Genomic DNA, 15,447 nt, shown 5'->3' on the forward strand with positions numbered 1-15,447 from the left:
TTGGGTGGGCTGGGATACAGAAGCTTTGAATTCTGCGTTTTTTCCTGATGGTAAGCATTGTTCTTCCTCATCAAAAAGGAAGGGAGGAAATGCCTGTTCACCAAGAAAGTAGCCTTCTATAGTCTTATTTTTTTTCCCTTTTCTGGGCATTTTCCCAGCCAGTGACTTGACTTCTGAGTATCCTCTCCACCCCCACCTCACCTCCAGATCCACCCAGCCAGCACTTGGGGTCTGAGATTCAAATGCTGCTTCCCAGCCTCAGGGCTTTGGGAAGGGGCAGGGCTGCTCTTCAGTGTGAGATTAAGTTCACGTGCTCAGGTCAGGGCAGGGCCTCCTCACGGGCTCAGTTCCCTCAGGGGGTTTATACAGAGACCTTCAACAATGGATCCAGGCTCCTGCCTGCTTGGGGAGCCCTGGTCTGCTCCCGCCTCCGCTGCCGCCTCCCGAGGGGGCCTGAGCTATGGGGGCACCCCACTCCCTTCTCGACCCACCAAAGAGACCCTCTCACCAACCCTTGTCACCTGTGGGTTGAGGGACCCGAGCGGCTGCTGGAGATTCTGTCCCTGAAGCCTGCTCGAATCCGTTCCTCTTGGCATCGAGTGGCCAAGGCAGGGCTGGGCTGGGCTCTGGGTCTGCAAAGTGAAGGACCTTTTGCGAGAGGTTTTCAGGCTCTCTGGAACAGAAATCTTGTCAGCTCCATTGTCTGTGGCTTCTGCTTCTCCAGAATTTGTTGGTAGTTCTTTTTTACAGATATTTTATGGGCTGTGGGTTCAGAGCTAGCATATGTGTGTGTTTCTACTCCGCCATCTTGGCTCCGCCCTGTATTAAAATTCTTAAAAGTTACAAGTATTATCTTCCTATATAGAAATATAAACAGTTTAACCTTTTTGAATCCTTTATGTTTTCTCTTTCCTGTCTGTCTTTTTTATGCTTCTCTTGAGTCTTATATTTAAAAATAAAATTTCTTGTTCAGCTCTGGTATTTGCATTAGGAATCCTTGAAAAACCTATACTTCATTAAATATCCATTTTTATTCTGAAGAATTTACTCAATTTTGCTAAGTAGGTTATTCTTCATTGTAATCCTACCTTCTTTGCCTTCTAGAATATCATATTCTAAACCTTATAATCCTTTAACATAGAAGTTGCTAAATCTTCTGTTATCCTGATTGTAGCTCCATAATATTTCAATTACTTTTTCCTGGCTGCTTGAATTATTTTCTCTTTGACTTGGGAGCTCTGAAATTTGCTATAGTATTCTTGGAAGTTTTCATTTTGGGACCTCTTTCAGTTAGTGATCAGTGAATTCTTTCAGTTTTTTTCCCTCTCATTCTGTGACATCAGGGAAGTTTTCCTTGATAATTTATTGAAAGAGGATCTCTATGACCTTTTTTTTTATCATGGATTTCAGGTAGTTCAATAATTCTTAAATTATTTCTCTTTGATCTATTTTCTAGGTATGGTATTTTTCCATTGAATTTTGCATTTTCTTCTATTTTAAATTTTGTTTATTGTTTTTTGGTTTCTCATAGAGTCATTAGCTTAAATTTGCCAAATTTTCAATTTTAAGGAAGTATTTTCTTCATCAAACTTTTGTATCCTCTTTTCCATTTGACTAATTCTGTTTTTTAATTAATTCTTTTCTTTAGTGAATTTTTGTATATCATTTTCCATTTTTTGGCTTCCTTTGCAAGCTGTTCATTTTTTTTTTAAACATTCTTTTGCATCGCTCTCATTTCTTTTCTCGATTTTTCTTCTTCCTCTCTTATTTGATTTTTGCAATTCTTTTTGATTTATTACAGGAATTCTTTTGTGGCCTGACACCAATTCACATTTTGTTTTGAGGTTTCCCATGTAGCCATTTAAAAAATGTCTTCTTCTGAGTTAGTATTTTGATTTGCCCTGTCCCCATCATAACTTTACATGCTCAATTCATTTCTTTTTTCCTTTTTTTCTTTTGCTCATTTTTCCAGCTTACTTCTTGATTTTTAGTTTTATGTTGAAGTTGTGCTCTGCTACTGTGGTAGAAAGAGCACTGTTCCAAGCCTCAGCATTTTCTTACTGCTGTTTTCAGAGTTAATTCTGAAGACCTATAAGTTTCAATTCTTCCAAGGACGTATGATCTAAGTAGAGGTACGGTCACTCTTTTCCTGGCTTTTGTTCTAGTCTGTGAGTGACCAGAAGCACTATTTTCTGTCCTGGCTCTGGAACCAGGATCCTCTTTCTCCTGTGACCACACACTTTAGTGTGCTAGTGTTCTTCCTCACTCTGGGAGGGTGACCTGAGTCTATGAACCAGATCCCTATTTGAACAATGTAGTAGAGTCTGAAAAACCAGTGACACCAAAGTGTCCCATGTGATCTCCTTCTGACTTGTTGTCCCATCCCATTACTATCTGTGAGCTCAGGGCCCAGGGAGTTATTGCTGCTGATTCAGTTGTCCTAAATCCTCCACTGGCTTGTTGGGGTGGGGCCTGCTGCTGATTTGCCTAGGCTGTTTGTGTTGGACTTCTCTCTGTTATAACCTCAGCAAGATAAATCTTTCCTGTCAATCTTCTAAGTTGTTTTAAGCTGGAAAATCATTTCACTCCCATCCTCCTGTTGGTTCTGCCACTCCAAAATTCATTTTGAGGAGTTTTTAAAAAGTTGTTTGGAAGGGAATTTGGAAGAGCTAAGGGAAGTTCCTGCTTTACTCTGTCATCTTGTTAAAAAGAGATTTGAATCATGCAAATAAAGTGGCAAAATGTTTGTACTCCTTGACCCAGAGATTCCAAAATTAAGCTTATACCTCTAGGAGAACATTGATAAGAAGAAAATCCCCATATATACTTGAATATATGTATCAGGGAGACAAAAAGATAAAAAATATTCTATGTAGCGAGAGTTCTTATAGTAGCACTTTTTGTAGTAGCAAAAATCTGGAAATAAAGAACATGCCCATAAATTAGGGAATTGCTAAGCAACTTCTGGTGCATAAATGTAATATTTTTGTTCTTCAAGATAAAATAAATGTGATGATTACAGATCATCATGTTACAAAGGAGCATGAAAAGGTATGCATGAATTGATGCCAAGTGAAATAAGCAGAGCCAAGAAAATAGTCTACAAAAAGATTATAACAATCAGAATAGAAAGAACAACTCCCACAAAACATTCAAAAGTGAAGGCTACAAAATTGTGATAATAACATGGCCCCCAAAAGAGATAAAAGGAAATATCCCCACTATCCTCTTTTGCTGAATTGGGAGGTCTACTAGTATATATGCATATATTTTGAGACTTTTTATCGTATTCATAAATTTTGCTTGCCCCTACTCTTCTCTATTTTTTTCTTGACTTTAAACAGCATTCTTTGATATATGTGATATCACTCTTAAATGGGGGAGGGCAATGAATCCTAGGACAAACTGACAATATAAAAATAAAAGATAAATAAAAATATACTTAATTTAAAAAGGACAACGTACATTAACATTTCCAGAAAAAAGGCATAAATGTGGGCTATAGTGGATAGGAGGCAGGCTGATTTTCAATCACACATCTGAGTGACAGAAAAAATTGTGAATAATATGGGTGCCCATTTTAGAAATGTATGAACAATTTGTGGTATACATATGTAATGAAATATTTTTATAAAAATGAAAATTTGAGGAATTCAGATAAATGTGGAAAGACTTATATGTGAAAGTAGCAGAATCAGGAGAATACAACTATAATAATGTAAAAAATTCACCAAAACAAAGCCATAATCTATGAGTTTGCAGTTACCAATCAGTGACCAGAAGAAAAGAGATGCACTCCCATTTTTTCCTCTGGAGAGGTAGGGAATTAGTTTAGAAACAGATTTTGTTCCTACTGTTTTTACTGATTGTGCTGAAATGATTTTCTTTATTACATGGAAAGGTTCACTTGATGGGTTGGAGGCATGCTCTGTGAGGGATTAATTTTAATGTAACTAATGTAATTAATGTAACTCAAAAGATATCAATAAAACATCAAAAAGTTGAGGTGACTGGATGAACTCCCAGAGACCTGATAAGACCCCTTTTCTTACTTTGCTTCTGAGAAAGGGTGTACGTGTCTACATCATTTTGGAAACAAACTCAAAATACCTCATGTACAAAGAACATAATTTATTTCACATTTACAGGAAATTCTCTCCCCAGAGATCCTTCCCAAGGCAAAGCAAAGATGGAGGTCAAATCTCCTTGGGGATTGCAAGCATTTTGATTATCCATGTTAATTATTCTTTAGAGGATGAAGGTAGAATTCCAACAAGATAAATATGCTGCATCCTGGGAATTCCTGTGGGGTAGGGACAAGAACATGATTACAAAATTTATTCATAGACAAACTTAGGAACAAAGAGTGAAGGGTAGTTAAAGTTTTGGTCTACTTAGTCTACTAAGTAAATTCTTAGAACTTAGGAAAGTCAAATGTTGGAGTTAACTGTGGTCTATGAGAAGGTAGTGAGAGAGAGGTTTTAGCAATTCAGCAGATATCTGTGGTGGAGCGTATAGGCCAAGGAAGGGACCAAGAAAAGGGAAGGAGCATTCAAGTATAGTTGGTGGAAAAATAAAGTAAAATTTCCCCAAATAGAAAGGGAATGTCTACTACCCTCATCCCCCCACTTTAAACACCTGCTTTGTAGGATATTGTATTTCTATATAAACAAGAGGAACCCAAACATCGTTTATAGATTATCGGTTAGTGTGACTTACTAGGTTCTTCCCACTCTTATTCACATCTGTCCCTAAGTTATATGATCAGATTTTAAGGTACTGAGTTCTAGTTTTCTAAAAAGCATGTCCCCTAAGAAATAATCTCAAGGTTAAATATCACAGACCTGCATGTCAGGGTGGGTTTTCTTACTGTTCAAGCTCCTGGCATTGATCTGTGGAGACAAAGCAATACAGCAATGATTCTCAAACATGAAGCCTTCTTAGTCTCTTTTTGTCACTACACCCAGAAGAAAAAGAAATAATGCAAGGACAAATGAGATCCAAGGTAGAGGCATTTCCATCTAATGAAATTCTCCTTCTGGTTACAAATTGAGAAGATGGAGATAAGGACTTACCAGCTTCAGACACGTCTAAAATATTTTCTCTCTTAAGTCCTACATTTATACAAATTTCCTCAAATTTCTCCTTTATTTCATCACTGAGATCTGGAGTACGACCTGGATAATAAAAATAAAAATTATAATAGCAATGACCCTAATAGCTAGCATTTATATATCACTTGAAGTTTTGCACAGTGCTTTATATACGAATCCTCTCTTTGAGTCTAGAAAAAACCAACTTCAATACAGACCTGTGGTTAAATCTAGGACTATAGGTCCTTGGGTTTCCTTTTGTTCCTCTCCATCTCATGGTCTACTCTTTTAGAGAAAACAATTAGAATGCAGTGAAAATCAGTTTATCTTTAGATGGAGACAACAACCATCACAAATGCAGAGAGAGCAAGTAAATAAGGTTTAAAGAGAGTGGGTAATTTCTAAAGTTGAGTGATGCCAGTTTGCTAGGGGTGATGAATAAGGGGATGGAGAAGGATGAGGGGGAGGAGTGGAGAGGAGATAACTTTATTAGCTCCCAATAGTTGCAGTAGCCATGGAAATGGTAAAATTAGATCATAACACATAACTCCTTAAACAGGTTACGGAGCCAGACAAGGCTTCAATTGTTCAGATTATGTATAGTTTGGGAGAGCAGTACCCTTCACTTATAACTGATTGGGCACTAGCATTTGTTCACATCTGTATTCTCAAGTCTCTCTCCCCTCTTCAGAGCTCCCACATTCCTGAGCTTCCACTCCACCCTATCCTTGCTGTTAGTGCAAATTCAACCTTCCCATCACCTTTTAGCTCCTCTTTCTAAGATTCCCTTGTAGAAAATGGGTTATGCATACACAACCTCATTTGATCCTCAAATGAGATGAGAATGACTGTTGATTCTCTCTTTTATGACAGTACAGAGGGGTATCAGGGGATGGTGGCTGGATGATATAGGGAAGGAGCCTATCCCAGAAGCCTCAACTGACAACTTTGGAGATAGTAGCTGCAGTGTAGCCTGGGATTAAATATGGCATTTCATATTTAGTCAGAAAGGGAGAGAGACAATCCCTTAAGGTTTAGTAATCTATCAGTCAATCAGCAAGTACATATGAGTCCATCATTTTGCTAGATACTGGGAAAATGACCAAAAAAACAGCCTACGATCTCAAACAGATTATGTTCTATTGGGAAGAATATACCATTTTCACTTGAGTAAATACAAGATATAGCATAAATGTGTATACACATATAAATGCAATCTGTACAAAACACATAAAATCAGTGCAAAATAATTTCAGTGGAGGGAAAGGGTACACTAACTAGGCCAATTATCAATGACCTCTTAAAGGATTTAGCCCTTGAGTTGAACCTTGAAAGGAGTTAGGGGCTCTAAGAGACTGAGGTAAGGAGGTAATTACAGTGTGGGGAATAGATTGTGCTAAGTCTCAGATAATGGAGATGGATATTATTTTTGGGGAGCAACAAGCAGTTCAGTTTGGATGGAACACAGAGTATGTGAATGAGTGCATGATAATGTTATCCAGCCCAGAGAGTTAGGCTAGGGCCAGCTTATGAAGAACTTCAATGCCACACAAAGGAGATTGTATTTTCTACTAGAAGTAATAGGAGGCATTTTTTTTATTGTACTATGTTATTTTTTATTCCATAAATTAAACATAAGATGGAAAAAGAAGAATAGAATGACCAGACCTGTATTTTAAGAAGATTACATTGGTACCTGTGTGGAAAATTGATTGAAAAAGGAAGAGGCTGGTTATGGGGAGACCAAGTAGGATCACAGATAATTGTAAAACTCTATGTGGCAAATGATGAAGGCCTGAACTAAGGTGATTGTGGCAAGGGAGTGAGAAAGGGGTACATGACAGAAATGTAATGAAGGTAGAAATGGCAAGCTTTAGCAATTGATAGCATATCAATGAGGAGTAAAAGTTGTCAGTCATGTGACCATCAAGGTAGCAGATGAGTCATTTTTTCAAAACTCCTTCAGCCTTCCAATCTCCTTCCACCCTCCAAAAAAAAGGGACAATGTGACAAATGTAGAGGAGTTGGATCAAAATCCATACAAGAAGACAGAATCAGGGACAAATCAAAATTCTTTATGAATTAACCCTAAAGAAATCCAATACTGAGTGCCCACTTAGTGTCTTTCTTCCACTTGCAATTTGGAAGAACAACACAAGCAAACATGGAGGCTTGTATGGAGCCTGTGCTAGGATACCCTACTGCTACAGAGATCCTACCAAATCCTCATGATCTCAAACAGAAATGTCTCAATCCTACTTTCAACGCTGAGCTTGAATGCAATCATGTCCATTATACATCAGCTCATCATAAGAGATCCCTTCCGCCTCTGACCTGCCACAGCATTTTGTCCATCTCTCTTTGGCTGAAGGTTCACATCTTGCCTTGTACTATGGGCATTTGTATACATTTTACCTCCAATCTTAAATTATAAACTTAGTGGGGGTTTATCTTTACATTTCCCATCATATCTAGCACAGTGCTGTGGACAGTGGGAAATAAACATATATACAAACATACACACACATACAAATGAATGTGTATATGTGTGTGCATATATGTGTGTGTGTGTCCTTGTTGCTTGTACTTTCTCATCTCCCAGTCATTCTCCCACTCGTTTCTCATATACACATACATATAAGCAAGATATGTATATATTTATTTAATGATAAATAATTTTTATCACATCATAAAGTAAGATTTCTGATAAATAACCTGTCTCTCCCTATCTTGGTCTTTCTCTAGGTAGTGTGAAAGGATTCCTGAAGAAAGATATGTACTATATTGTTCATTTGTTCATTAATTCATTCAGCAAACATTTATTAATGATTTACTACGTATCAAACACTGTTAGACCCTGGGGATACAATGACAAAGATGAAACAGTCCCAACCCTTCAAGGAGTTCACATTCCATTGTAGAAGGTTCTGAGCTGTCTTCAGAAGTAGCTGAAAGTGTCTGCTGATGACTAATTTACTGTTCTGAGAAGCATTCTCCTGATCTGGACATTACATGTGCCAACTAGGCATATTTTATCCCCAAGTCTATAGTCTTGCCTCTTTTCTTTCTTTAATCTTCCCTTATGAAAAGGAGGAGAGGAGTGTTAGGGTAGAGTCATGGGATACATACCAAAGAGTAGTCCCCAAAGTGTCACTTCCTTGTTGTTGTAATTATCCAAGAGAAATATGACATATTCATCATCCTTGAAACTTTGAAGGTAGAGATCATTACTTCCTGAATCTGTGAAGCAAACAGAAGTCAGGGTCAGAATTTCTGATGCTATAGAAATACGGGCAAAGACTTGAGGTCTGTCAGTAGTTGAATATTATGTAAAGGCTTTTTCCAAGGGTTTCTGGAAACCTGAGTCCCCTCATAACCTCTGAGACTCCATCTAAACTGCTCTTCTGTCCACAGACGTTTTTCTGTGCCCATCCTAACCCTCTCCAGATTCACAGATTTTTGTTAGAGATAGAAGAAAGGCCATCTATTTCAACCACCTCTCTTTCCCGATGGGGAAATTTAGGCCTAGAGAGGGGAAGGGACTTGCCCAAGGTCACATAATTAGTTAATTTCTATTTTACTCTCATCAAATCTGATCAGACCTCTGCAAGGAGGAACTAAGAAAGTTAGAGGATCTGATCTTGGCTTTGCACAGAATAATCATACAGTAATAGAGATGGAAGGGTGAGAGACTTGAGATGTCTCTCTTCTATCCCAAAAGTCAGTGGTTTGCTTAGTCTCTGACCCCTAGACACTTCTTTGCTAATCAATAGGTCTATCAATTCATTTCAGTGCATAAAGCTGAAAGACATTGAGATTCTCATTTGTACTTACATTCCACCTTCATCTGGCCATCTTTCTTTGCTGGGTTAGCAGACACAGAAAATTGAGTGCATTTTCCATTTTCTCTGAAAATAAATTTTTGAATTTGAATACCATTTAAATTCATATAGGGAATTTTACAGTAAATTTTGACAATTCCATATTCCTTCCATATTTACTCATTATCTCAATTTTATTTCCACAAATTTACTGTTTAAAATCCTTACAATAATATTATACAAATATTACTGGAAAAGATTAAACTAGATTTTTTGTTTATAAATTGAATACATTTTTATTACATTCTAATTCTTTGAAGACGTGTGATCTGCATATAGTGTAAATGAGGGCAGTTACATAACCAGAAATAATAAACTAGATAGGGCATTTCTTTCTTTGCTCATTCTGCATGAAGAGATCCTGAGATGTTAACTTTACTTATGAAAAGAGTAACAAGCCTGGTAGCAAATGACTGAGTTTGAATTTTGGCTTTGCCCCTTCCAAACTTCATGCTCTTAGACAAGTCACTTAACCTCTTTGAGTTTCAATATTCTCATCTGTAGAGTGGAGATGGTAATATTTGCACTACCTGTCTTCCTTCATTTCCCATCAGCTGCACCTTTGATTTAACTCCAACATCATCACTGACCCAGGAGTCATTTCTCCCTCTCTTATCCTATTTTTAAGTATCATTTTGTATATTGTCTTCCCTCATTAGATTATAAACTCCTTGGGGACAGGGACTGCCTTTTCTTTTTTTCATTTGTATCCCTAGACCTCAGCACAATTTCTGGAACATTTTTGTTATTCAGTAGTTTCAGTTGTATCGAATTCTTCATGATCCCACTTGAGTTTTTCTTGGCAAAGATACCATGGTGGTTTACCATTACTTTTCCAGGTCATTTTACAGATGAGAAAGCTGAGGCAAGCAGGGCTAAGTAGCTTGCCTAGTGTTGCATAGGTAGTAAGAATCTAAGGCTAGATTTCAACTCAGGCTTTCCTGACTTCAGGCCCTGCACTCTATCCATTGTGTCACCTAACCGCCCCTTCCTGGAACATGGCAGATGCTTAATATATGTTTATTGTATTATGTTGTCTTGTCTTGTTCCTATGTCATAGAGTAGTTATGGCAAAGGTACTTTGTAAACTTGAAAACACTATATAAATATAAAATGTTATTGCTGTCTTATTTTATCTTTACAGCATTCAAAGAAAGATGCATGGTACAGATAATATTGAACTAATTTATAGATATATCTAAGACAGAGAGATTAGAGTGGCATAGCTAGTTAGCAGAGAACAGGGCCTAGAGGTCAGTCTAGAGTTCTCTTCATTATGATTCCTTTTCTGGCAATTAGTTTGGAGTTTATAGTCTATGAAGACAGATTCACTCACACCTTCTTTTTTTGATATGGATAGAGTCTGCTGAGTATTTCATGCCCCTTTAAAGAAAGATTTGTATGCCTGGAATGTTCGTATCCTCCATTGTTTGTATGCATGCCAATGTCTCCAGCAGAGTTGCCTTCAGGACCCCAAACTACATTTAAGTGATGATTAGTCTCTAAGCAGTTACTCAGGGAGATAAAATGAAAGAAGCAACACAGAGCTGTGTAAAAAAAAAAATGAGCCTATATATACTTTACAAGAAGACTATTTCTCACCCTTGTATACAATGCTGAAGTCCACATTGTCTGTTAGTGTGTTTTCCCTTCCAAATTTATACTTGGTGTTCGTAAGACCAACCACAGCACAGAAGCTTCAGTAATTACTAGTTCTTAGAGACCTTGTCCAGCCTGTGTGAGATAAGGGACCCCAGAGCAGTGACTCAGGTCAGGTCTCCACAATTACCAACAAGACAATACTTACCTTTTGAAAAAGACTGCATGCAGGTTACCATTCTCCACAATGAGTTTTTGAACAAAAATCCTCAAGGGACCTCCTTCCTCAATCTTAGCTGTAACATTTGAGGCCAATGCAATGGTATGCCAGGTTCCTGAAAGCTGTGAATAAGATCTGGGTAAAAACTGAAGAAAGGAAAGTACCCTAGCCATAGGATCATTAGATTCTAGAGCTGGATGGCATTTTGGTCCGAATCTCACATATTACAGATAAGGAAACTGAAACTTCAAAGGTAAAATGGATTCCAACCCCAGCCCTGCCTAGTATGTACATTAGCAGCATGCTAGAGTAGGACAAGAAGTCAAAGTTAGTGTTCATCATTAACTACCTGTGTGATCTTGGGTATATTCCTTTATATGTTGTAAAGTTTATCAATACATTGGTTTTCTCATCCAGCAAATGGAAATAGTCATATTTGTACTGTGTGTTTTATGAGGTTATTCTGAAAATAATTCTGAGGATAATTTTCCCTATCCTCACTCTATCTTGCCTTTAGAAATGACCAACTAATTCAGTTGCAGTTATTTGGAGGCAGAGTGGGGGTAGGGGTTGCCACAAGAACAGGGATGTCAGTTCAACAATTTGACAGCTTAATTGACTCCTGTATCACTTATGAAAGATGTGGGATGATCCTGAGTCCCTTTTCTACTTCTAATCATTAGGAAGGCACTGCAGACTTCTGTTCTTCTCTTTTCTGCCTAGGTCTAAGATGACTTTCTAAACCATGGCAGAATCCATATGTCATACAATCCCAGCATGTGGCAGGTAGAAAATCTCAAAGCTACCATCTGAATCCTATACATAAAAGTTGGTTTTAGTGGTAGATCACTGAAAGAAAATCTCCAAGCTTCATGCCTTGAAGTGTTGGAGAGAAAAGATTCTCCTATGAGATTTGTTGAATTTTACTGACTACTCTTCTAATACAGTCTGAAGCAAGGAGAATGGGTTCAGTCTTTTCAGGGGGAATAATGTTAGCCATTTGAAAGTAGTGCATCTTAGTGGTAATCTGGCCTAGCTTCTATATTTGACCTGGTAGGTGAAACCTTTCTTGTACTCTACTCTCCCTGTTAGTTATTAGTGCTCCCTTACCACAAATTGCCATCAATGCATTTTATATAATGGCAGCATGGCACAGGGGACAACAAGCTAGTATCAAAGCCAAGAAGACCTGGATGATAGTCTCTCCTCCATTACATAACGGCTGTATGGCACTGTATATATTTTTAACCCCTGAGTGGTCCAGACAACTCTCTAAAAGTATAAATGGTAGAGAAGGTATGAAATTAGTAGAGGAAGTTTCTTCACCCAGGACTTCTCTATGTCAGTGAATTCATAAATCTCTGTATATTATATATATTTACTTAGGTATAGGATGTCTTCACTAATAGAATGAATTTTTCTTTAAGGGATAAAAGTGTATTTCATTTTTGTCTATCTCCAGCACTAAGTATAGTGCCTGGGTCATAGTCAATCCTGAGTATTAATAAATACTGTTTTGATTAATCGATAGAAATTATCCTATTGGATTATGCTGGAAAGACTTAGAGTTGGAGCATTTCTCATTCTGGCCATTTTAAAAGATGACATATATAGGTCATAGGTATACACAGGCATCCAAACATCACTTCAGACTTTTGGTTGCATTCCAGTTTGTCAGGCCACACAACTACTAGGAAGGACAGTTTTAAGTAAGAAAGCATATCTTTTTCATCTTGTCCCAAGCCTTATCTTTGTCTTGTTCTCTAAAAATAACTTCTGTTTTTCTTGTATGCTACCCCTCAAACCTCTCCCAGACCACCCCATCCAACCTGCTTGTGCCCACCCTTTCTCACTTACATCTGCTTGATGCTCCTCAGAGCAGCTATGGTGAGCATGGAGGCCACAGACAAAGGCCACTCCCAGACTCAGCAGCAGAAGTTTCATCTCCCTTGTATTTGTCTCTGTGGCTTCAGTAGCAGCTAAGAATATGAGAATGATTCCAATAAATGCTCTGGGCTCTCAGGTCAGCTGCCTTTATACTCTTTTATGGGGCCAGGCTCCTGATGAGATAGCCCCACAGGGCCTCCTCCAGATACACGAAAGAATACTTTATGCGAAGAGTCTCTAGCCAATGCTTGTCCCCTAGTTAAGCATCCCAAGGACACTGGCTATGATGTACTTTTTGACAATGAATATTTTACATTTCCGAGACATTAAGTTCCAAGAATAACCAGTGTTATGCTGGGTCAACTTTTTGGAATCAGATCTAGAGCTAGCCTGAGACCAGGGAGTCTAAATTTCTGTTTCCTCCTTGTGGCAATTTCCAGTTAACATGAACTTACTAAACACCTACGGTACACAGAATCCTATGTATCCTAGGCAATGTGGGAGAACTACCCATGACAAAGAAAACAGGGTCACCTCTATGGGGAAATCTCACAGTACAGTTGTGGGGATCCAGAAAGAATTCACTAAGTACAAACAAACCATCAAACTGATTTACACATTTTATTTTATTACACATTTACACATTCTCATTTTATAGTTTAGAAAACTGAGGCTCAGAGAGGGAAGCTGACTTGACAAGACTCATACAGTGAGTAAGTCTTAGTGCTTTTCCCATTCTTTTGGGGAGTATTTTTGTCTCATCTAGTTAGTCTGTCAATAAACATTTATTGAGCACCTACTGTATGCCAGGCACTGTGCTAAGCACTGGGGAGCCAATTAAAGACAAAATATCTCTGCGTCCAAGGAACTCAGAGTTGAATGGTGGAAAAAATACTAGAACAGGGGAATTAGGGAACCCGTGTTCTAGTTCCAGCTCTGCTGCTCACTGGCTGGGTGACGATAGGAAATCTCTGAGTCTCAATGTTTTCACCTGGAAAATGGGGTAATAATCTCCATTTTGCTTACTTCAAAAGACTGAAGTGAGTACAAAATGGCATAATATTCAAGAAGAATAAATTGCTATGCTGGTCTGTGATGTTATTTCAGCAACTTGGTGGAGCTGCAACAAGTCATTTCTGTGCTCTAGACAAGATTTAAATATTGTACTCCCTTGGGCGTGACTGTGCACTGGGGGCCTTGAAATTTTTCTGTAATGCCTATGGCTTGACTGATCACAAGATAAATGTCTACATCTCGTGAAGGACAGAGTCCTCTGGTGTAAAAAATATGTGCATTTTTAAAATGTTGCAATTAAAAGTGTCCCTTGTCATACTCTCCTCCTCCCACCTATGTAGCTCTTGTTCATTTCAGCAGACAAATGTTTATCAAGTGCTTACTATGTTCAAAGTGTGGTACTGAGGACACAAAGGGAAGAAAAGGAAGGAAAAAAGGAAGGAGTGAAGGAAAGGGTAAGGAAAGGGAGGAAGGAAAGAATATATATTTATATATATATATACACACACATACTCATAACATATATACACACAAACATATATATGCACATACATATTACTTTTGCATGCATATATTTAGATATCTATAATTAAACTCACATATAAACACACATTCACATGTATCTATATAAGACCATGCTTTACTTGTTTGTCCTCTGTTTCTCTAAGGGTGGATAGCTTCGTCCTTCATAAGTTTAACTCTATTCATATTTCTCTAAGTTCACCAACTCATCATTTTTTTACACCACAGCAATATTCCAACCTTAGACTGTCTAGTTATTTTAAATAGTCTAAAATAATACACATTAATATGGCTGATATAATGTAGTTTCTCTATTTTCCTCTTTTGATCAAATATGTTTAACCCCAATTGCCTCGTCCTGGGTCATCTCCAGTCATCCTGATGAATATCTCGTCACTGGTTCCAGATGGCTCTGGAGGAGAAGTGAGGTTGGTAACCTGTACAGCCCTCCCTCACTCAAAACAAAGTCAAGTGCAAGTCATGTTATTCTTTCTCTGATGGCATGGTCTGCCTCGGCAATGAAGGATGAACACACACACATTTTATCTTTAACTTTGTCTGAGATCATGATTACTGTCCCTGCTTTTTGCCCTAATAAATTCTACCCCTGATCTTTCTTTTATGTATATCTCTTATTTCCTATCCCTCCTGATTCCTCTACTTTATTTCTACCTGTTACCTTACCCTCCTATTACTTAGCCTACCTGCCTTCCAAAGATACCTCCTTTATCTTCTCCCTCACCCTTTTGTTTCTATCTGAATTTAGAAGAATTTTATAGCCTTCCAAATATATGTTATTCCCTATTTATCCCATTCCCATTAATCTAGACATCCTTCTATATCCCTGTTATCCTATTTCCTTACTCTCTTATTTCTTTATAAATTTAGAAAACTTTTATTCCCTTCTAAATGGATTATTCTTTCTTTAACCCAGATCTCATGTGAGTAGGGTTCCCTCTAAAAATCCCTCCCTTATCATCTTCTTCCTCCCTATGCCCTTAGCTTTTTATTTCTTTCTCAATTTAAAAGCCTTTTATACTTCTCTCTCTCTCTCTCTCTCTCTCTCTCTCTATATATATATATATATATATATATATATATATATATATATATAATATGTGTGTATATACACACATATACATATACATGTATGTATGTATTGTTCCCTTTTATACCCATTCCTGATGAGAGTAGGGTTTCAGAACTACCAGACCTCCTCCCCATCTAATTC

The 15,447-nt window shown here is 37.8% G+C and overlaps 1 protein-coding gene across 1 annotated transcript; it reads right to left on the bottom strand.

The window, feature by feature from the left end:
• Positions 1 to 4,116: 4,116 nt before the first annotated feature.
• Positions 4,117 to 12,819, bottom strand: LOC140519693 (trichosurin-like). The gene is made up of 7 exons (XM_072632999.1): positions 12,651 to 12,819; positions 10,782 to 10,915; positions 8,928 to 9,001; positions 8,223 to 8,333; positions 5,076 to 5,177; positions 4,845 to 4,892; positions 4,117 to 4,303 (listed from the first exon to the last, which is right to left on the bottom strand). The coding sequence occupies exons 1-6, from the start codon at positions 12,735 to 12,737 to the stop codon at positions 4,867 to 4,869; spliced, it is 534 nt and encodes a 177-aa protein (XP_072489100.1). The 5' UTR covers positions 12,738 to 12,819; the 3' UTR covers positions 4,117 to 4,303; positions 4,845 to 4,866.
• Positions 12,820 to 15,447: the final 2,628 nt, after the last annotated feature.

This window comes from Notamacropus eugenii, chromosome 1 (genome assembly GCF_028372415.1).
Source record: "Notamacropus eugenii isolate mMacEug1 chromosome 1, mMacEug1.pri_v2, whole genome shotgun sequence".
NCBI lineage: Eukaryota > Metazoa > Chordata > Mammalia > Diprotodontia > Macropodidae > Notamacropus > Notamacropus eugenii.

Coding starts and splice junctions, on each gene's coding strand:
- LOC140519693 (XM_072632999.1), bottom strand. CDS start 12,737: ATGAAACTTCTGCTGCTGAGTCTGGGAGTGGCCTTTGTCTGTGGCCTC. Junction 8,334..8,927: donor TGGCCAGATGAAGGTGGAAT/GTAAGTACAAAT, acceptor TTTGCTTCACAG/ATTCAGGAAGTAATGATCTC. Junction 4,893..5,075: donor TTTAGACGTGTCTGAAGCTG/GTAAGTCCTTAT, acceptor TTGTCTCCACAG/ATCAATGCCAGGAGCTTGAA.